Genomic DNA, 24,486 nt, shown 5'->3' with positions numbered 1-24,486 from the left:
CTTCGCACCATATTTTTTTTAATAATATTGCAAGTTTATTCTTCATCTTATTGAAGCATGACATCACGAAATGACGGTAAACAATACTCCCTTCGTTTCAAATTAGACGAGGTATTTTTCTTTTTAGTCTGTTTCAAAATAAATGACATACTTTTAAATTTGAAAATAATTCAACTTTAAACTCTTCATTTTACTCCCAACGAGAAGCTTTTATAACACAAAAATATCATAGTCCCACAAAACTTTTACCCATTAAGCTTTTAAGAACACAAGTTTCAAAAAAAAAAATCTTAAATTCCGTGCCGAATGAGACTACCTCATCTAAATTGAAATTTAAACGGAGGCATTACGTACAATTTATCCAAACACTATATATTTCAAAACAATATAGTATAATACAATAAAATATGATATGATACTTTATATAACAATCTTCCAAAAAAGCTGTAATTTTTGAGAGTGTCGACCAAATTATAAGTGAGAAACTATACCTGATTTTTTTTAATGAAAAAAGAAAAGAAAAAAAGAATGGGTGGCAGCCATTGGAACCGTGGCAAGAACGTGTTCGCATCCGACACTTCCTCCGTGACACAGTTTATATGCAAAATATTACACCATAAACGTCGGTCGGCGTCGGGAAGTTAGCTTGATCCAGAGAAGAAGAGGACTAAGAAATCACATTTTTCAATCCTCTTCTTCTCCATTATCTGTACCATATCAATATTCTTATACCTCTTTCTCCTCATTTCAAGAAAAAAACTTATTTAGCTTTAGGCGACCAATTTTATTGAGCCGCGAATCTTAATATGACGTATCAGGAGGAATTTGTGAAATGCGTAGAAGACGGAATAAGGCTATCAAAAAGAATATATTTCGGCAAGGACCGTGCGGTTGCGCCGCCTAAGCCGATGACGGCGATGGACAAGGCGGCGCAGTCGTATTTGCCGACGTCACCTATGATGTATGCTGTGATTGAGAATCCTGCCATTGTTGATAACCCGGATATTCCGAGTTATCAACCTCACGTGCATGGCAGGTGCGATCCACCTGCTTTGATTCCGCTTCAGATGAACGGCATTTCGGTTGTGGCTGATTGTTATTACGATACGGCGGTTGTTACCGTTACGGGTTCGTGGCGTTTGCATTGCGTCATGAGTAGTCGTAGCTGTGACTGTCGTATTGCTGTTCCTATGGGCGAACAGGTAATTACGGAAATTTATAATTATCTCCTTTATTGTAAGAGTTTAAAGTTCTAAGCAATGATGACTCAATTACAGGGTAGTTACAGATAAATCTCTATGATTAACATTAATCCTTAAAAATGGTAGCTAATTTGCGCAATAGTATAGAATTTGCTCCTTGTAGTACCGGGTGGTACAAAGTAGGTTAGGAAGCTTGACATGACAGAAGTTCGAGTAGAAACAGACTAGTAGATAGTGTAGTGATATTACCTGTTTGAGGCTTGAAACGATTCTTTTTATACTATTAATGTATTTTAACATGTTATGACACATAAGTGCTATTTAGCTTACCAATTAGTGCTAATTATAAAGCGTTAGCGGCAAATACCTTAAAATGACCTGATTGTGTAAATATTATTTTCACTGTTACTGCATAAAAATAAAATCGTGCAAAAAATGCATGGAAGTGGCTTTTAATAACACTAGGTTTTATAGGTTTGATTGATTTTGGTTGAGTTCTTGCACAAATTTTCCTACAAGTCAAAAGCTTTTGGAAGTTAAAGGCAAGCATATATAACTTGAAAGCAATGAGCTTGGTATTCTTTTCTTGTTTAAGCCTTAATAGTTAATGTAGAACTTCTCTGAATGGAGAAATCCTTTGTTTCAGTTCGCGTAGATTTTGGGAAGTGCTTGTTGAATGCTTTCTTATTTTGTGAATCCTTATCGTTCTCTTGTTTCACAGAAGTGAAACATTGCTGATTGTTTGTTCCTCAAGTGATGCATTATTTGGCTAACAGGGTTCAATTCTAGGTGTCGACGTTGAGTTACCAAGGAAATCTTACAGAACTAAACTGGTGGCCGATGATGATGAAAGGGAAGATGTAAAGTTAGCCAAAGTTGAAGATGGATGCTTTCTGAAGCCCCATATTTTTACACTTACAATACCAGAGGTAAATATCTAACTGTATCCTACTCCCTTCATTCCAATTTATGTGACATAATTTGACTCGACACGAAGTATTAAAAAAAATGAGAACTTTTGATCTTAAACATGCCATAACATTTCTTCTCATGATTAAGGGTAAAATGAAAAATTTAAAGTTATATGTTTCCAAATATAGAAATGTTGTCATTCTTTTGGAATAATGGACTAATAAAGAAATAGTGTCACGTAAACTGGAACGGAGGGAATATATAATTTGCTTTCTTATTTCATGTATCATTTGTTCAGTTTATTAATGGAGTTAATTACTTTTTCAGATTGATGGTGGAACCTGTATCTCAGTAACAATTAGATGGTCTCAGAAGTTATTGTATCGCGATGGCCAATTTAACTTGAACATACCCTATAGTTTCCCGGAATACGTGACTCCAGTTGGAAAGAAGATGTCTAAGAAAGAAAAGATACAGTTAAATGTTAATTGTGGTCCAGGGACTAAGGTTTCGTCTAAGACTATCAGTCACCCTCTTAAGGTGAAGCTTTTCTTGCATTCTACTGATTTTTAATTTGTGGTTGATGGATGAAACAACTGTGACACTGGTGTTGATATTTGTTTTTTAGGAGCTAGAACACGAAGCTGGAAAGTTGCGCTTGTTCTATGAAGCTGATGTCCTTAACTGGTCAAGTAACGACGTTGTGTTTAGTTACAAGGTACACCCTAGAATAATATGTTGCAATAGTTTATTTATCAAATATGTCGCAATCTCTTGTAGCAACATTAAAGCGATACTATAAAGCTTTTCCAAAGATTTGGGTTGTGTGGAACTGATCTCTCATTAGTCGTCACTGTGTTTTCAGATTTCTTCAAGTCCTACTTACCATGGCAGTATACTTCTGCAATCACCGCCACAACATGACACTGACCAGAGAGAGATGTTCTGCTGCTATCTTTTTCCGGGTGTCGAGGAGGGTAGAAAGGTTTGATAACTCTCTTTTCATTGCCTACTTCTGCATTTAAGATTTCTCTAGAAGTTTAATTCTTGGCAGAGTTGAAGTAGTTATTCTTCTAAACTTGGCATCTATTGAATCAAGAAACTGATTTAGGGTCATGCAGATGATTGGTTGTCCTAACTTGCTCTTACAGGTAAAAAAAATGTGGTAAACTTGCTAAAACATGTGTGAACAGCAAGCTACAAAATATTTGCAGGTTTAGGTTTCTTGATCATCTGTGCCGATGCATAACTCACTCATACACCAAGAAATATACTTGATATGCATTTACATTTACCTTTAAAAGGTGGAAGGATAAGTTATAGAAAGGAAAACATTTATTTTCCGTTGTTTGTTCAGTTTTATCTTTTAATAGTATTAGGGATAAAATGTGCTATTGGAATGAGAAAGATTCTTAACTTCAATGAATATGATGACTTGATTTCCTTTATTGGTTCTTAATGTTCCTCCTTTTATTTGGCTAGAAATGAGAATTCTATGTGGGAATGTTGTTGTTCCCTTTAGAAAACAAGGAAAGCTTTATATATTAACCTTTTCTTTTCAACTTTATGATAGGTCTTCAGAAAGGAAGTGATATTTGTTGTTGATATAAGTGGGAGCATGAAGGGAAAACCAATCGACGATACCAAACAAGCTCTCTCTGTAGCGTTATCAAAACTTGATCCCCAAGATTTGTTTAATATAATCGCTTTCAACAGTGAAGAGTACCTATTTTCATCATCATTAGAGGTTGCAACCAAAGAGGCTATTGACAATGCAACTCAGTGGATTGACATGAACTTTATTGCTGGTGGCGGCCTAAATATCTTGAATCCATTGAAACAGGTTATCTTATCTTCTCATTGACTTTTCAGTTGTATGCTACCATTTATCAGTGTTCCTATTCTTAGTTTCAAGTTGGAGCAGATGAAACCTGGGATAATATCAATCTTTTACTTAAAGAAAATGGAAAGAAAAGTAATAGTGTTCCGCCTTGTGTTTATGAAGCTGCTGAACTCGTAAATCTGACGATTAGTTTATGTTTATGAACAGCAGCACTGAGGAAATGCATTTATTACACTTATCATTAATTGCTGTAAACAACTATATAAACTATACGGTTCTTTGCTTTTAAATTTTACATGAACTGCGATGCTGGTCTAGTGGTCTGTCATGATATAACACCTATTCCAGTATTATCTCAGATAAATGCATTTATTACATTTACATAATTTCTGTCAACAACTTCATTAACCCTTGATCTCTCAAGCAAAGGCGAGAGTTCGAGAACTTGTAGCTTTAGAGAATCCTAATTTGCCTTAAAAGACAAATTATTTAGTATTGGTTTGGAATGGACTTAAGTAGAGCTGAATGGATATGAGCATTTGTATTGCCAATCCAACTAGTTTGGGATTGAGGTGTAGTTGATTGATCGAGATCTCCAACTTTTACTTAAATCAAGAAAGTAGATATCTATCCTTTTCGGTGACAAATCTGACAGCAGTGCCTTGTTGCTTTATCAGGCTATAGGGATGTTATCTAAATCTAATGCTGGAGAATCCATGCCTATCATTTTCCTGATCACGGACGGAGCTGTTGAAGATGAAAAACAGATCTGTGAATTCATGAAGAGTCATCTAACACAGAACAGAACAATGCGCCCACGACTTTACACGTTTGGCATAGGTATACATTATGTGCAGCATCATCAGCCCTATGATCTCCTCTATGCTTTGTTTTAAAACCAAGTGACATCAGAACGGATCCAGGATTTAAATTCTATGGATTCAACTTTTAAGGTTTTTAGCATTGAACCCATTATATTTTTGAAGTTATGGGTTCATATCTACTATTTTTGTAAGTATAAAAAAAATTACACAAATTTTTTACTCCGTATCGAAAGTTATGGGTTCAATTAAACTCGTCGCTAACACACTACATCCGCCCCTGAGTGACATTGTCTCAAAACTTCCCAGTCCATGTTAGAATAGCTTGCCATTGTCATCATTTTAAAGCCACGTAACGTTATCTCAAAACTCTTCTCAATCTCAATAGTTTTGCATTTGTTATTGCTCTATATATTTACAAACTTAGTAAGCAGTTGGTCTTCAGGTTTGTTTTGAGGCTGTTACTAGCTCATTGCCATATCATTGCTGCTCATTGTAGACACCTAAATCTGAATGGTCGCATGCTGCTTCGTATCATTGTGCCTTGATTCTCTTTCTGCAATAAGTAATTTCTCCTTAGTGCATTAGATATATGCTCTTTCAACATCTGATTCTAATTTGAGATATTTTTCAGGATTGTTCTGCAACCACTATTTTCTGCGCACACTAGCAATGATGAGCCGTGGCCATTATGATGCTGCTTTAGATGTTGGTGAGTTCTTCTTTTACTTGTGCAAAGTTCTTCTTTCGATAACTGCTGCCCAAATGTTGTCACATGATTGAATGGCTTGATTTCATTCAACTGATCTGCTATAAGTTTATTACCTTTTGATTTCTGCATAATTAATTGAACACATACTATCAAGTACAAGATCTTACTTGTAGATTCCTACATATACTCCAATTTAATGTCCGCCAATTTTTATCAATAATGCTCCAAAATCAAACAAAGAGTTTCTATTGTTGTGATGGAGGTTAATATTTTCCTATCGTGAGCACATGGATGTCATTATATTGTTGTCTAGAAATTTTACATATCTGGCCCCTCATTATCTGGTAGCTGAAAAATAGCACAATTTACTTTGGGTAATCATGAGGAAAATATTTGACGGTCGTGCTCATCTTGGACTTGGCCGTGCCTTTTGGGTCGGCCATGCTAATGCGACGCCGACGTCAATGATGCCATATTACCTTGTTGTTACTATTGTTTGTTACTTGGTTGCTTTATTTTCAGTGTTCCTTGAGCCGAGTGTCTCTCAGAAACAACCTCTTTATCTTTAGAAGGTAGGGGTAATGTCTGCGTACACACTTAGACACTACCCTCCCCAAACCCCACTTATGGGATTACACTGTTTTTTTTTGTTGTTGTTGTTGTAATCATGAGGAAAATGTTTTTTTTATCATGTAGATGTAGTTTCCAAGTGTCTCCCAAAAACATTGTTTCTAAGGCTGGTGTTTTGAAGCAGTGCATTTGGTCCTGTTTTGCTAAAGATACTTAGACATAGCTTGCCTGCTTTAATGCCATTTCTCATATTTGTGTTTGTTCAGAATCACTCGAAGTTCGTTTGGAGAGGCTGTTCTCCAGGGCACCATCCATCATCCTTGCGAATATTGCCTTTGAGAACCTTGATGGTCTTGAAGAATTCGAGGTGCGCTTATGAATATTATGTTTTTGATGACTTATTTCGAGTTTTGTCTGTCATTTCAAAAGACAGACGTAATTACAAATAGCTCAAGAATGGAATGGAAGCTCTAATTTGCATATTATTAATACTGATATTTAAATTTTCATGACAGGTATTTCCCTCTCAAATTCCAGACTTATCTTCTGAAGAACCATTAGTCTTATCGGGCAGATACCGAGGAGTATTTCCTGAGATGATCAAAGCTAAAGGAATCCTAGCAGACATGAGTAATTTCTCTGTGGAGTTAAAAGGGATTGAGTCCAAAGACATACCTCTTGACAAGGTAAGGAAGAAAACTCAGTTATAGATGCATTTTCAAAAGAAATGACATGTTTTATAGCTTTTAAAATCTGCATATTTCGTCCCAAGAGTAAAAAGGAAATCACAATAAATGCATGATCCAGCGAAATTCCAGTATCCATATTGGTCCTATTGGCCGGATGGCCATTCATATGCCTGTGAATCATATAATCGTTCGATGGTTAGAGACAGTTTTGTATGCGTCCTATTGAAGGTTTTCTTGCACTCCGTTTTACTGTGTCTGTGCAAAGTTATATGGTCGCATTTTTAGGCTGGAATTGATAAGTGGAAGACATGAAAAAGGGGATCCTTCTTTTCGCACTTCAGATCAAGAGGACGGGTTGCCCTTCCAATATGGCCTATATATACGTACTTATACAATAATAGTTAGCATCTTCAATCTTATTGCTATGTTATTGGTAAGACAAAAAAAAGGAAAGGTTCAGTTTCCTTTAATATGCTCCTCCTATGTCAACTGAAAATTTCCGGTGTTAGTGCTATCAGCAAAGGGTCGGTTAAACTTTTAAGTACGAGTCAGGTATATACAGAACTACATGCATAAAATATTTTGTGATCAATCAATCACGCCTTAATCCTAAATAAGTTATGGTCAAGAGTTTATGAATCCGGAATACCATTCTGCTTTCATCAAGCCTTTTCATTACTAAATAAGGAGTTCCCAATCTATAAATGCATACCATATTAAGGTAAACTTGAATGTTTGTTCTTTATGAACATTTTATCTGTCCGGATTCTTGATTGAACAGATGAGAATATGTCTTTCCGCTGAAATACATATTACTCTATTGATTTCCAGTTTCCAAATTAGTGCACTTGGTTTAAGATGCTCAGCTTTTATTTTGGTTTTAAGTCCTTGTATATTGAATATGCAGATAATGGTGAAGCAGCAGGTTGAAATACTCACAGCTCAGGCCTGGTTTACAGAAAATAAGGATCTCGCGCAGAAGGTTATTGAACTCCTACTGTTTATGTTTGAATATATGAATCGTTTATCCTGATCCTATTATTTCACCCTTAATATTCTTGACTTAGTTCTCAAGTAGTTTTCACATTACTGAGCCCTTCTCCTTTGTTGACAGATAGCAAAAATGAGTGCACAAAATGCAGTAATCTCTGAGTATGCACGCATGACATTGGTATCGACAGAAAGAGTAAGGGTCGTTAAGCCAACCACGAAAAGGAAGGTATGCATGGAATTTGTTGAGCTTCAATTTCAGTAAACTAAGACATTCTGACATATTTAGATCAACAATTCTGAGTAGACAATTTGGTAACCTCAGGTTTCACAAATGACAACTTTTTCATTTAGTCTATTCTATTGTAGCTCATTCTAAGTTGCTGCCATGTGATTAGGAGGTCACGGGTTCAAGCCGTGGAAATACAACATCTTGCAAAAATGCAGGGTAAGGCTGCGTACAATAGACCCTTGTGGTCCGGCCCTTCCATAGACCTCGCGCATAACGGGAGCTTAGTGCACAAGGCTGCCCTTTATTGTAGCTCATTCATTTACATGGTAAATGAGTAGTCACCAGCTCTAGAAGTTCACTTTCGCGTCACTCTTGACAATCTTCATAAAGAGTCAAGCAACCATAGTCTAGTATTTACTTCATTGTAAGGGTACTTTTAAATATTTATGGCATTGAAACTGTAGCGGAGTCAGAATTTTCACTAAGGGGTATCTAAATAAAAAGAAGTAGACACACGAAAAAGTCAAGGGTACCGTGTATATATATATCCACACATACATATATACATAGTGTAAGTTTTTGGACCTTGGGATAAGGTGGCTCTGCCACTGCATTGAAATCCAACAAAGGGAAACCTCATACCAGACTAATAAGAAAACAAGTTTGAGTTTGTCAAGAAACATGTGTTCTCATAATGGAGTAATAGACACAAGAGTCAGAATTAACTATCATTTGCTAAAATAGTTCATTTCATTATTATACTCGTCGTATTTCAGGTTCATTCTGATGCTGAGAAGATAGAGGAGCGTATAGTAGAGACGACAATACTGCTACTCTACCTTGGCATTGGTTTTGGTAACATCACAGCGACGATTGAGAATATTCCTCCTGGAGCCATCGAGTCAGAGGACGAAGCTGCAGAGATTATTGCGAAAGCAACGTCTAATTGTTGCGGAAAATTGTGTGGTATATGCTGCTGTTGCGGTTGCTGTATTAGGACATGTTCAAAGATGAATCATCAGTGTGCAATTGCACTCTCACAATTGCTAGGTGCATTGGGATGTTTAGGTTGCTTTGCTTGTTGTCAATATTGCTGCTGTGGAAATGATAAGTGAGAAGAAATTACAAACCTTAACTTTACCACAAGATTTTGTTGTATGCTGTGTCAAATATGACAGATAATACACAGAATTAGATGATAGTGAACATTTTTCATGGTTTTTTTTTTCTCCCCATATTTTTGTATCAATTGTATTACAATATTTTGTCAATAGTTACATATTTATTCTACTAAGTAGTTGGTATCAAGAATGTTGTCAATTGCTACTAACTTATTGTAAATAACCGTTGAATTGGTTTTGAATATTTGTAATCAGGGAGAAGAAAATACCAAGTAAAGATGGATTATAGCTTTTGGCTGATTTTGTCTATTCGTGACATATTCATGTGTTTTTACTCAAACGTTACAAATGATATGCATGTGCATGAATATTGTATATCGTTCTCTTTGTTACACGCTCTTTTTTTTTACTGTGAAATATGAACATCATTTTTCTACTTTAAGGGAAATCATTTCAGGGCATATTCATTTTAATTTTTGAATTCCATTGTAGATAGGAGTTAAAAGTTAAAGATAGGCATGATAGACCTTTTAATTTTTGAATTCCATTGTAGATAGGAGTTAAAAGTTACAGATAGGCATGATAGACCTCTTCAATAGGTACAGTTTTGACAATCAATTAGATTTATATAAACAATATAATTTTTTGACGAAAGGTATTCAACCGACCAGCTTGATCATATGAGGCATCACCGTACACTTGAAATGCTAATTATTCATCAATCATTATCTAGAAATCCAATTATATTTTTAATCTTATTGGACAAAGCATATTTGGGATAGGAATACTAGTAGCGGATACGTAGATTCTTTGGTATTTCGATTGGTTCTCGCTTTATCCTAGCACAACCTTTACTTTTTCTTTTTAATTTTTTCAATTATACGTGGAGGGGAAGGGGAACGGGAAAGAGATTATAAGGTAGGAAATTGAACTTATACCGATCGACAAGATAAAAGTTCAGACAGTCAACCAACTAGACTTCTTAAATTTTTCCTTCTAGTACAACCTATGCTCAATATGCTAGCTCAAAATACGACAAATTTAGATAACTAAAGCTAAATGAAAGTTAATTAATCTACCATACAATAATGGAGAATCAAAGTATCGACAATCGAAAGAGTTGTGGGACAAACCAAACGTCACGTTTTGTTGGGCGTTATTTTGTGAGATGTCCTTTTATCAACTTAATCATAATCATTAAAGCAATGGGGCTTTGATTAAATTAAAGATAACTGAGATTTAAAAAGCATAAACAAACAATCATTTCAAAAGCTTAAGTGATTAAAGCAACAGATGTCATATCAGAAGAAGGGTTGGAAACAAAAGAACCTTTCCTCAATCAATCATTCACAATATACTTATAGTAAATCACATTAATGCATGGCTTCAAGCAACTCCCCCACCCCCACCCCCCACCCAAAACCCCCTCCTCTTTTTTTTTTGGGTATTTGCACACTGGATCCATTTCTGTTTTGGAGCCCGACTAATACGAATTCGCGCCGAAAATTCCACTTTAGTTTAGGGCTAAAGTGCTGCTACAAAAGGTGATTTTATTTCCTGGGCTTGAACAAACTTTCCAACGAATAAACGCTAGCTCTTTTAATTGTATGATTATATTTATATTAAGCAAAAGATGATGCTTTTTTCGAATTATTTTCATGATTGAATACAAATTAAAATCAGCTGTGGGGCAATTAAGATATGTAAAGTTGCTATTTGGTGAGCATATTCGATTATGATACTCAGAGAAAATTTAAACGTATAGGACTTGAACATTCGACATAATCATGATTATCTTTCATAATCATTTTTCATCGGACAATATTAAAGGAATTATCAATATATTGATCATAGGTCACCATAATAAATCAAGCATCAATTCATAATTATCGTTGTAAAGAGCTTTCGGTTTCAGCCCAACCTTTCAGCAAGTTAGACAGGAAATTAAGTTATACAAATTGTGTAAATATTTTATAAATTATAGTATAGCTAACATAATTATATTTTTATCGTGTTATTAATTAATACTTATCATAAACATTACCAGATATTACCTTATAAGTAATGGCTTAATTGTGTAAATATTTGTATACCGCCAATATATAAAATTAAAACTCTTTATATAGTAAGAAATAATTGAATTAAGAATGAAATTGTTTTTGTCTATGCCACTGGCACTAAGCGATTAGCACTATACTTATATGCTTCAATCTAAAGAGCTGATAATTTTATTAACGGAAAAGTGGTATTTGTGGATAAAAATGAAGTATTTGGCTGTGGATCATTGAAGAAGTTTCCCATACTTTCAATTTGTTCAACCACCAAAATAATATTTCTATATTGAAATAAATCATATAGTGTATTTTTCACGACCCAAATTTTCCTCCATAATATGTCGTAACGGCACCTAGTCTCTAAGACTAGGTAAGCCTAACAAACATGAGAAAACATCGAAATAATAACTTAAATCCAAACATCAACGGCTATATAAATGAAAACTGCCTCTCAAAATATACAAACCCCAAAACCCGGTGAAATATAAGTCACAAGCTTTAGATACAGTACGGAACGCTCCTATACATCACTGTCTATAAAGATATAAAGAAATAAGAAAAAAACAGGATAGAAGGGGACTCCGAAGCCTGCGGACGCGGACAGGTGTACCTTGAAGTCTCCAAAGCAGCAACACGGCGCACCAATACCGAGGCTGATAGGATGTACCTGGATTTGCACAAAAGATGTACAGAAGCATAGTATGAGTACACCAAAACGGTACCCAATAAGTGCCAAGACTAACCTCGATAGAGTAGTGACGAGGTCAAGTCAGGGCCCTACTGGAGCTAATAATAAGAAACAAGGCAGAAGATATAAGGATATAATAAGATGGCAGGGAATGAATCAATAAGAATTTACGGAAAGTAACAGTAGAGAAATCAAAGAAGGAAAATACAATACGGAAGGAAACAAGAATCTTACAGATTAAGAAAAACAACAACCAACAATACAGCAAATAAGAAAGAACAACAGGGCACTTCCAAGGTGTTAGGTTTTAGTTTTAATGATGAAAAATAATATAATTGCTTTTGGTATAGGGACTCACGAAAAGCACCCAAGATCGAAGAAATCAAAAGGAAGGAATCAATCAAACAACTAAAGATCAGGCAAGAAAATCAATCAGAGATTGATTGAAGCGAAAAAGAAGCATTGAAAATCTTGCAAGATGATCAATCAAGCTGCTATTACTGGAAGGACCAAAATAAAGGTGAAAATCCAGCGCTATCAAGACCTGTAGAAGGAAAGCTATTAAAGTCATCTCATCAAGGAAGAGCAAGGGCAAATAACCTTATTCTTGGAAAAAATCAATCTCTTTCCAAGGATCAAATCTCTTGGGTTGGCAAATCTCTTCAGCAACGGCCTCCTACAAAGTATTTATACACATCCTTAAGCCTTAGACATATATACTTCGATCGAACCAAATATCCTCTCTTTGTTCTACTGCAAACAAACATTGTAGCTCTACTAGATCTGTTGTATAACAAGTTAGAGAAGAAAGAGAGTAAAATACTAGTGAGACATTTTATCAAAAAGAAATGAGTGACATAGAAACTGAGCCATTGGTGTAAACCACACCATTCGCATTGTACTCGAGAAACTCATTCACTGAAAGAGAACTCCCTTGCAACCCAATGGGACTAGACTAGGATTCACATTGAATTCGAACCAGTATAAAATTCTGGTGTCTTTAATTCCTGCACTTTATTTCTGCATCTTAAATTCTACTCTTATTATTATCTCATTATTACATCTAATCGACTAATTAGAAAACTAGTCAACTTGTAGTGATTAAAATATAAAAATAAACAATTCACCCCTCCCCCCTCTTGTACTTTCAATTGGTATTAGAGCGAGACTCACATTTTTCTTTTGCTTAACAACTTGTGAGAAATAAATCATGGGAAATCAAGTTATTATTGGAGCGCTCTTCCAAGATGGAACATCGCAAGTGAGGCTACCGTATTTCAATGGACAGCATTTCTCTCACTGGAAAGTGTGTATGGAAATATACGCAAAGTCCTATGATGTCAAAGTCTGGAGAGTTATGAAAAAGGGGAACTACCCTCTGTGGCCGCCGCTCAACCACCTGCTGATCCTGAAGATATAGATTCATATACAGATAAGCAAATGGCAGTTGTGCAAGTTAACAATAAGGCAAGGAATCTGCTTTATAATGCTATAAGTGGTGAGGAGTATGAGAAAATCTCCAGTTGCGATACAACCAAAGAGATATGGGATAAACTTGAAGTTACGTATGAAAGAACCAGTAAAGTGAAAGAAATCCATATCAACATGTTGGTTCATGACTATGAACTTTTCCAGATGAAAGAAGGAGAATCTATTGAAGAGATGTTTGCTAGATTTAGCAAAATCAAGTAAAAATTTTAGAAGTCTACCCACTACTTGGCAGACAAAAGTGGTTACACTTGAATCACAGAATTTTAACAAACTATTATACGATGAACTTCGAGGAGAACTCATATCTTTCGAGAAAACTCATCTCAAGAAAACAAACCAGGAAGAAAAGAAGAAAACGATTGCATTCAAGGCCACAACTGAAAAAGCAGAAAATGATATTGATGATGACACTGAAGCTCTTCAAGAAGAAATTTCCATTATGTCAAGGAATATGGATGGTTTAATAATGAGATACAGTAATGCGAGAAAAGGAACGATGCCACCCAGGAGAACCAGGCAATATTGTCACACCTCCTTTTTCGCCCGCGCCACCGCAAAGGGGCGCGGAAGGGGAGTTTTTTCAATTAAAGGACAATCGAAACGGGATTTATTTATTTATTTCAGAGTCTCCACTTGGGAGATTTATGGTGTCCCAAGTCACCGATTTTAATCCCGAATCGAGGAAAAGAATGACTCTGTATTACAGTCCGCAAACCAGAAATCCGGATAAGGAATTCTGTTAACCCAGGAGAAGGTGTTAGGCATTCCCGAGTTCCGTGGTTCTAACACGGTCGCTCAACTGTCATATTCGGCTTGATTATCTGATTTAATACATGTTGAACATATGTGCGAATTTTAACTTTTAACCGCTTTTATCATTATTATTATTTTTATCGAGAATTGCAACATCGTGAAAATATATCTCGAACCATGTCACATCAATGCACCCGTGGTTGTTGGCACATTTCAACTCTATTGAGATTTGGATTTTGGTCACATAAATGTGCACCCGAGTTTAAGAAGATAACATTATTAAATACGCGGCTAAAGCGAGTAGCGTATCATTATTTTGGGAAGGCCGTGAAATCTTGCTAAAACGGCCCACCCGAAGTCTAATTAATTATTAACCATTTATTGTGGGCCCCGCAGCTTGCGTTTTATTTGGCGAGGCTCGTCTCATTTATTTTTTAAGGGCAATCCTAAAGTGACTGCATTTCTATTAAGTTTGTCTCTAAAAGAAACGGAAAAAAATCTTAATTAATTACATGCTTGACAAGTAGTTATTGGATTAGAGTAAATGATAACGGTAATTTACACTCGAACTCATAAAAATGGAGAAATGTTTCATGCCTTTATTCTATAAGTGAACTACTAAAGCTGAAATTACAAATTGCATACAAAATTGTCAAGATTATCAAAACAAACTGACCATTCTCCAAATTGATTTAAACTAACATTCCTAAAATTGATTTAAACTATTGGAATTAATGGCTAGGAAATGTTATTCACACGGATTAGAATATTGGCCTATATGCTGCCTAACGGAATCAAACATTGCCTATTTAAAATCTGCCTCAAATACAAAAGAAAGCTAGAGATGAAATATGGCAACTAATCCCTTAACTTATTTGTTCATTCTACCAATTACATATTTAACTACATGGAATCAGTAATTGACAACTACAAACTATAGTTTGAAAACCAACAGTTCCAGTTAAATACAAGACTACGTCATGCATTCCAGTTGAGTTATAAAATTAAACTATATAAATACTTGTCACATATCTTATTAAACTATAGATACAACACTAATTCATCAAAACACCCTAGCATTTCATTTCACTTTCACATCCCACAGCCACATCAGTATTGATTCGAAAGTGTACCTGGAAATGGCAATACAAGAAGATGAAAGAGCAGTCAGCAACAGTAATAACACGACAAGACAACAACAACCCAACAATAGCAATTCAAACCAGATTCGAGGCCCGGAAAAATTTGAAGAAAACCAAACAAGTTCAATAGAACAACCCCAAAAGTTTGTAAAAGACTAAACAACAACAACCAACATCACCACAAACAGACTCAACCACGCGTGTAATAAACCCAAAACTAAACTCGTAGACTACTTTATTTTTCTTTTCTCTTTTTAAACTCTCCAGCACTCTCTTAATGTTCAGAAAATCTTTTTTTTTTGTGTCCAGCCTCCCTTTATTTATAGCCAAACTTCAAACACTTAAATTAAATCACACCATCTTCTACCCATCCCCCTTTAACTTTCCACTACTTAATATTTTGTCCCCCACAATATTAAACAAATATATTAGTTCCCACTAACACATATCTTTTCTTTATTTAATTCTCTTATTCCCCACTACCGCATGCTTTGTCCCCCACTATATTAAACAATGTATTAATTTCCACCATTATGTCTTGTCCTCCACTACGTATTATTTTATGTATTATTTTAATATATTAGCGCTTAGTGGATAGAACACTCAAATTAATCAATTACTAAAACTTAAAATCCCGAAAATGCCCCTGAAAATACTGCAATTTACCATTCTACCCCAATCACTTTCAATCTGTACCAAAACCATATCAGCTATAACCAATTCACATAATCAATCAATTAAATTACAGCAGTTATAACCAAATCAAGCCTGACAATTGACAACTAATAATCAAACTCTGCATAATAAACTCACCAAACAAACTCCTAATCGACAACGTTCATGAATTAACAACAAAGTCAGATTCATATCCGAACAAACTCATCAGAACAAACAAATAGATTTAAATCACTAAACTCGATCATCAGTTGACCTCAAACTAAATCAAACAACATCATAACCAAGATGAATGAATCAAACTAAATCAAAAACTAAGGACCAGCACATAAACACTTGACATTAAATCACTTGATGAAAAACTAACGAACTTTAAACAAAGATGAACACGAATTATCTCTAATACAAACAAAAACCTGGGTTCGAATTCAAACCAACCCATCGGAACACAAACACAATCATAGAAAGAAGAAAAGGAGCGGAAGATGAATTCACTGAACGAAAACTAAAAGAAAAGAGAACGGAAACCTATTAGTTTGAAGTCCGGGTTTGAATGGCAACCTCGATTTACTGCCACCATACTGATAGATGTTGTAATAGTGTATCTAATGGTAACTCCGACGAAGTTAGCATATTGTGCAAGTCCACACAGTGTTACCTTCACACCTCCTAAGTGAACAACGTCCATGTAAGTGCAGTTTCTCTTGTCGGAGATGGGGCCGGGAGAACGGTAACAGTCGGCAAGAAGTGTAGAAGTGAAGTATGTAATGAAAGAAAAAGCAAAGAGAACAGCAGGACCAGCCACCCATCCTAACTGGGCTATAACCCATGCTAAAGAAAGCACTCCTGAACCAATTACAGCAGTGATAATATGTGCACTTGCCGTTAGTAACGTCCCAGTTCTTTTCTCACGCCCATCATCATCAAAGTTTTTTTTTTTAACATCTCCGCTTTCGAGTTCTGTTGATACGTACATGGTGTTCTTCTGAAATTCGGGTGCTATTTTTAGCGCGTATGTGTGTGTGTGTTTGTGTTATGGAGTTACTGGTCGTGAGGGTGTTGAAGACGAAGCTCAGTTTTGGAGAGGGACATGGTCATGGTGGAGCTGGAGGCGAGCTGACTGGTTGAAAGATGAAGACGAAGAAATAACAACCATGGTTGTTTGTCGTTCATGGTGGAGCTGGGGTGGTCGTGGTGGACGCAAATGGTGGTGAGGGGGCAGCCATGGGACGTGAGAGGGAGGGCAGAAGCAGCGAGGGAAGCCATGGATAGCGAGGTCGTTTGGAGCTGGAGTTGGAGAAGTAGAAGAAGATGAAGGAGGAAGGGGCAGCCATGGGAGCTGACGAAGAAGAAGAAGCAGCGAGGGCAGCCATGGGAGGAGGCTTTGGAAGGAGAAGAAGAGGGGGGCGGGTAGGTGTTTTAGGGTTTGGGGAAATGAAGAGTGAAAAATGGGAAGAGGGGGGGATTAGTTTGGGTTATGGGGCGGACTGGGTCGGGTCGACCCGGTGGGGGTTATTTGGTTTGGGCCTGGTTGATTTAAATTAAAAGGTGGCCCAATCCGATTTTCTTCTTCTTTTATTGCTTCTTTTTTCTTCTTTTATTTTTTCTTAAACTAAAACTAAATTCTAAAAATCCTAAATTATCCTATAGAACTAAATTAATTTATAAAAGTGCAAATTAACTCTCAATAACAATTAACACACAATTAAATAGCAATTACGATAAAATCACACAATTTGGACATTAAATGCTAAAAATGCAACGTACATTGTTTTTATGATTTTTTTGTTCTTGTAAAACAAACTTAATTGCTCCTAATTGTAAATGCAAATGCGACATATTTTTGTATTTTTTTATTAATTTAACAAATAAACATGCACGGACAAATACAAATAATTATAAAAAAAATGCCACGAAAATTCTCAAAATTGCACACAAAAGGAAAATTGTTTTATTTTGAATTTTTGGGAGTAATTCTCATATAGGGCAAAAATCACGTGCTTATAGCTGCCCCTCTTTGTCCGAAAACACGAAGAGTTTTCGTGCAAAGATAAAGTGAGCGATTTTTGCCTATCCGAGGACTCCGTGTGAAGCATTTTTTTGAAAAAGGATTTAACCGAACCTTTGCTTCAAAGGTTTCCTACATATCCCTGGCTAGAAGGGAATCAGGTTAATGTAGTTCGGGAAGTTTTGGTAGCTGGGACTACCATGGGACGGCAATGTTACTGCTGTTGCATGCTGTTATTACTGCTTTCCGACCTCCTTATTACACCATGCTGAAAGAAAACAAGAAGCTAGACTAAACTATAGTCTATGAATTACAAAATCTTATCTAGATCTTCAGTCATGCTCTTGTGTCTCTTGTTGCTTTGATGTCTTGGTCACTTCTCGGGTATTTCTTTACTTCTGATTTGTCTTGTATTCTCCCTTGACTGCCGATCTCGAACTGCTTATGTCCTTCTTGGGAGCTTCGCATCATTTTTCCCATCGAATCTTGAACTTCCTTCCTCTACAAGGGATTTTTTGTTGTTTCCCGTTGGGGATTTCGGTTGTATTCCTCTCTGTTGTTTCTTTACTTCTGGCTCGACTTGTGGCCTTCCTTCTGATTTCTGTTGGGGTTTCTTGTTGTAACCCTCCACTTTACTGACTTCAAACTTCCATGTATTCCTCTATTATATGGGCGGGCTCCCAACTTCAAAACTTAAAATGTAAAGACTGAAATGTATTCCTCTGTTATATGGGCGGGCTCCCAACTTCTTCAACTTAAAATGTAAAGACTGAAATGTATTCCTCTGTTATATGGGCGGGCTCCCAACTTCCGGACTTGAAATTTAAAGACTGAAATGTATTCCTCTGTTATATGGGCGGGCTCCCAACTTCAAAACTTGAAATTTAAAAACTGAAATGTATTCCTCTGTTATATGGGCGGGCTCCCAACTTCTTCAACTTAAAATGTAAAGACTGAAATGTATTCCTCTGTTATATGGGCGGGCTCCCAACTTCAAAACTTGAAATTTAAAGACTGAAATGTATTCCTCTGTTATATGGGCGGGCTCCCAACTTCTTCAACTTAAAATGTAAAGACTGAAATGTATTCCTCTGTTATATGGGCGGGCTCCCAACTTCCGGACTTGAAATTTAAAGACTGAAATGTATTCCTCTGTTATATGGGCGGGCTCCCAACTTCATAACTTGAAATTTAAAAACTGAAATGTATTCCTCTGTTATATGGGCGGGCTCCCAACTTCTTCAACATAAAATGTAAAGACTGAAATGTATTCCTCTGTTATATGGGCGGGCTCCCAACTTCAAAACTTGAAATTTAAAGACTGAAATGTATTCCTCTGTTATATGGGCGGGCTCCCAACTTCTTCAACTTAAAATGTAAAGACTGAAATGTATTCCTCTATTATATGGGCGGGCTCCCAACTTCCGGACTTGAAATTTAAAGACTGAAATGTATTCCTCTGTTATATGGGCGGGCTCCCAACTTCTTCAACTTAAAATATAAAGACTGAAATGTATTCCTCTGTTATATGGGCGGGCTCCCAACTTCCGGACTTGAAATTTAAAGACTGAAATGTATTCCTCTGTTATATGGGCGGGCTCCCAACTTCTTCAACTTAAAATGTAAAGACTGAAATGTATTCCTCTGTTATATGGGCGGGCTCCCAACTTCAAAACTTGAAATTTAAAGACTGAAATGTATTCCTCTATTATATGGGCGGGCTCCCAACTTCTTCAACATAAAATGTAAAGACTGAAATATATTCCTCTGTTATATGGGTGGGCTCCCAACCTCAACCAACAACTTCGAAAAATAAATCGTCATTCCGTTCTTCAGGCGGGGCTCCAGACCTCAACCAACTTCGAAAATAAAGCGTCATTTCGTTCTTCAGGGGGGACTACTGACCTCAACAATAACCTTGAAAAATAAATCGTCATTCCATTCTTCAGGGGGGCTCTTGACCTCAACAACAACTTCGAAAAATAAATCGTCATTCTGTTCTTCAGGAGGGATCCTGACCTCAATAACAACTTTGAAAAATAAATCGTCATTCCTTTCTTCAGGCGGGCGAGATTTCAACAACAACTTCGGAAAATAAATCGCCATTCTGTTCTTCAGGGGGGCTCCTGTCTTCAACAACAACTTCGAAAAATAAATCGTCATTCTGTTCTTCAGGGGGGGCTCCTGACCTCAACAACAACTTCGAAAAATAAATCGCCATTTTGTTCTTCGGGGGGGCTCCTGACCTCAACAACAACTTCGAAAAATAAATCGTCATTCTGTTCTTCAGGGGGGCTCCTGACCTCAACAACAACTTCGAAAAATAAATCGTCATTCTGTTCTTCAGGGGGGGCTCCTAACCTCAACAACAACTTCGAAAAATAAATCGCCATTATGTTCTTCAGGAGGGCTCCTGACCTCAACAACAACTTCGAAAAATAAATCGTCATTCTGTTCTTCAGGAGGGGTCCTGACCTCAATAACAACTTTGAAAAATAAATCGTCATTCCTTTCTTCAGGCGGACGAGATTTCAACAACAACTTCGAAAAATAAATCGTCATTCTGTTCTTCAGGGGAGGCTCCTGACCTCAACAATAATTTCGAAAAATAAATCGTCATTCTGTTCTTCAGGGGGGCTCCTGACCTCAATAACAACTTTGAAAAATAAATCGTCATTCCTTTCTTCAGGCGGGCGAGATTTCAACAACTTCGAAAAATAAATCGTCATTCTGTTCTTCAGGGGGGCTCCTGACCTCAACAACAACTTCGAAAAATAAATCGTCATTCCGTTCTTCAGGGGGGCTCCTGACCTCAATAACAACTTCGAAAAATAAATCGTTATTCTGTTCTTCAAGGGGAGGATCCTGACCTCAACAACCATTTTCCTTCTAACTTGAATTATCTTTCTTCAAAACTACTTCCCTCAACACTTGTATTGTCTTCTCCGTGGACTGCTGGGGATAACATTTTTCAAAAATATGTTATCTTACTCCTTGAAAGACTACTTCCCTCAAGACTGATGTTTTATTCTTCTGCAAACCGTTTCCTTTTGCAAGAACCGGTCTTCCTCTTTTTTTTTCTTTTTTTTTGTTATCATCTTCCTTCGAAGACTACCTCCTTTAAAACTCGTGTTATCTTCCTCCTAACATTGCTTTTTTCTTTCTTTTTTTTTAAAACTTGTTTTGCTTTCTCCCGAAGAACTACTGGGGACACCGCTTTTCACCAAACTTGTGTTAGACTTCCCTAAAATTTTCAAAATGAACGAAAATTTTTTGCCCCAGTTTGACAATCTTTCTTGTGGCCCATCTTTCCATCATCGGTAGCATTCCCTGTCCCTGCTTCAAATCAAAGAAAATTTGGTCAGTTTAAAACGTGGTGGTTGATTGTGATACTCCTGTTGGGGATGCCATCAACCATTCTCCCATCTATGCGTTGTCTGACCATCTTGAACTGGGCTGATACCTTCCGACCTTCTTGACAATTCCTTATTCACAAACCTCTTAACCATTTTCCCAGTCTCCTTATCTGACCTCGTGTATTTTTATGCCAGCTGATTTCACTTGAAGATCTTGCATGTTCGTTCATTGATTAACCACTCCTTCCATCGTCTGTGTTACCGAAATACCCTTTCTCGGTGCAGACCCAATATCTTCTTTTGCGGTACTGTCTGAACTTGGCATTTCCCCAACCTTTGAGTCTCCTGTGAATTTCCAAATTTTGTCCATTGCTTTCCGCGTTGTTCTTTCTTGATTTTCCGCTGGCCTTGGCCTTATAACCCTCAATTTCTGCTGGGATATCCTTCTTGACACTGGTCCATCCTTTTGTCAATCTCATCATTGAATATACCCTCGGTTCAATCCCCCTGGCCCTCTTTTTGTTGCACTGTCCCTGAATTGATATGGACCAATCTTGGGTATTTTCCGCGAACCTCAAAGCACATTGACTATTATCAGCTCATTGCGCTTGTTTTTTCCTGACTTATACCCCTTTGATGTACTAGTCAGATCTCGTCTTGCATAATTAGGAAGCTGATGGCAAATTTTGAAATCATTTCTCGCTTGTTCTGACCAAGAGACTCAAGAAGAGGAAATGACAAAGGTAAAAGGAACAGAGTAAAAGACAAAAGGAAAAGATGACTCCTAACGAGAAAATTACAAAGTAAAACCTATCAGATGTGGATGCCAACTCCATTGGCCATGACATGCACATGTGGCCTATCCTTCGTTGTTAATCGCCTTTCACAATCTTCGTCTGGTGCTTTCCTGTATGATTCTCAATCTTTATTCGACTTGTAGTGCCCGAAGGGTTTTCACTATCAAGCCTCTCTCATTTTGGTTTTTATCCCAACTTATAGCCGCCTCAAGGTGCCCGTGAAGGTTTTCACCGATAAGACTCTTTCATTTTATTTTATCTTTTTAGCTGGGGATTTGGAGTGTTGCCGATATGACTCTCTCTGCTGGGGATTCTTTTCGGCTATCAATTCATTTCCAGTCCATGATCCTTTTCTTTGTTGGGAATCGGGGTGCTATCCCCGACTTCCGTTTGTATGACTTGGCATCTTTCGAAGACTGGTCAAAAGGTCTTTCTTTGGACCGTAACGTGGGGTTTTGGATAGGCCTAGAAAGAAAGGGTATTAGCGGCTCAAAACGAATCAATTTGGGTTCAAAATTTACAACCTTCGGAATCAGATTTCTCTACATCCAACACAACTTCTGCCCCAGTTTCTTGCTTGGGGATTTTTTATTTTTGTTACACTATGTTACACTATGCACACTATGCACACTATGCATACTATGACCGAGCCGTGAAGCGCCTACGTATCCTCTTTGAGGAATCAGGTCAAACGTAGTTCCCAATTCCTCTTTTTATTTTTTCACTTATTTATTTTTCTTTTCTTTCTCTTCTCATTTCTCCTTTCTCCTTTCTCTTTTGTTGTTTTGTTGTTTCTGTTGTCTTCTTTTTCTTTTCCTTTTTCTTTTTCTTTATCTTTCATGCTTGTGTTTTCTAGTCTTTGCTACTGATTCCGAACGAGGGGTACGAAAGAAAACCAATAAGGCTCAAAAAGATTAACGAAGGATAAAGTGTTTAGATAGCAGAATAAAATGTCTTCGTCATTCCAATCTTCAAAACATGCCAAGCACAAACAACACAATTAAACATTCGCCACATCTTCTGATTGTGCCGGACTTGATAACCATATCCACACATTCGCCTTTTCATTTGTCATTTTTAAAGCACCGTTAAGAAATACTCTCAGTTTCGTTACCATGAACGACCCTCTTGGCAATATGGCTAACTTGCTTTTATGGTTTTTTTTTTACTTGCCCTAGTTTTACGTGGCTCGGGCTTCAAAGGATCTCAAGCTGTTCCTATTTCCCTTAAGTGTCCCGATCATCTCCCAATGGCTTTATAATTAACTCTTAAGATTAGGCCCAAATTGTGCGTGCATGTCATGTCACTAGAATTGGCGTTGAATCAAGGACAAAACAAAAGGATAAAAGAACTAAACAAAGAAGATGATTGGAGGTAACAAAAGACCGGAATTTGCATTAGACAAGCGGTGAAACGATTCGTGTAACGAAACAAGCAAAACAACTGGGGTACAACCTTGGACCAAACCTAAAACAAATCCTCGACAACACTAAACAAACCACTATGACAAAATGGAAGGATAAGAGGGTTTGACACGAGACAATGTCCGGATTACAACCCTGCAAATAACCCGGAAAACAGAAATGAAACAAAATAAACCACCAAAAACTCTACTCTGGCGGACCAAAGAATGGAGCGTCTTCCCAATTACCAAGCACGACATCTTAGCCACTGAGCTTTGCATCAATATTGCCAAGACCACTATCCGCTTCAACATCTTCAGCTTTAGTCAATATCCCAAGAGGGTTCACATGCTCTTTATTATTGTCATCGATCACAATTACCCCTTCTTGAATCATTCTTTCTATTTCCCTTTTCAAAGAACGACAATCTTCAATGCTATGCCCTTGGACATTAGAGTGGTACATGCATCGTACAGTAGGATCAAAGCCTTTTGCATATGGGTCTGGAGTATAGCCGAGGAGCGGCTCAATCAGGCCAGAATGCTTTAACTTTTCAAACAAGCTTGCATAAGATTCTCCGATAGGGGTGAGAGCCTTTTCTCGTTTCAACAACCTCTCATTCTTAAATGCTTGATTGGGCCGGAAACCTGATCCAGAGGGCTTTCGGTAGGCTTGTGAGGGTGGATAGGCATTTTGTGAAGCTGGGTACTGGGAAAGTGAAGCATGTTTTTGGGAGTCCCGTGGAGAGAAGTAGCGTTGGGGAGGGGAGTAGCGTTGGGAGAATATAGTTGGATGACGAGTGATGGAGCTACTCGGGTGGCTTGGGAAGCTGTCATAAGTGGGTAGATATGGAGAGTATGGGGGATCATCCGTTATTGGGTTAGGTGTTTGGTTAAGGACAGAGTTCAAGCATCTAGGCGGTGGCGGTGGTGGTGTTTTCCCATTCATCCATGCCCGATACATATCTGCCACATGCTGTCTCAATATTCTCACCTCTTCTACCAACCCGTAGTCCTATTCAACCAAC

The 24,486-nt window shown here is 37.2% G+C and overlaps 2 protein-coding genes across 2 annotated transcripts; one reads left to right on the top strand and one right to left on the bottom strand.

Moving 5' to 3' along the window:
* Positions 1-625: 625 nt before the first annotated feature.
* On the top strand, positions 626-9,389 carry LOC107762453 (uncharacterized). The gene is made up of 13 exons (XM_016580811.2): positions 626-1,202; positions 1,979-2,131; positions 2,442-2,654; positions 2,743-2,832; positions 2,980-3,099; positions 3,688-3,957; positions 4,635-4,797; positions 5,413-5,490; positions 6,327-6,427; positions 6,576-6,746; positions 7,657-7,731; positions 7,864-7,968; positions 8,748-9,389. The coding sequence occupies exons 1-13, from the start codon at positions 807-809 to the stop codon at positions 9,084-9,086; spliced, it is 2,274 nt and encodes a 757-aa protein (XP_016436297.1). The 5' UTR covers positions 626-806; the 3' UTR covers positions 9,087-9,389.
* Positions 9,390-16,400: 7,011 nt separating this feature from the next.
* Positions 16,401-16,871, bottom strand: LOC142163485 (amino acid permease 6-like). The gene has a single exon (XM_075220775.1). The coding sequence runs from the start codon at positions 16,869-16,871 to the stop codon at positions 16,401-16,403; it is 471 nt and encodes a 156-aa protein (XP_075076876.1).
* Between the last annotated feature and the right edge of the window lie 7,615 nt (positions 16,872-24,486).

The sequence above is a fragment of the Nicotiana tabacum genome, chromosome 8 (assembly GCF_000715075.1).
Source record: "Nicotiana tabacum cultivar K326 chromosome 8, ASM71507v2, whole genome shotgun sequence".
In the NCBI taxonomy this organism is placed as follows: domain Eukaryota; kingdom Viridiplantae; phylum Streptophyta; class Magnoliopsida; order Solanales; family Solanaceae; genus Nicotiana; species Nicotiana tabacum.
The sequence above is the reverse complement of the archived record's forward strand: the minus strand, read 5'-3'. Positions and strand labels throughout refer to the sequence as shown.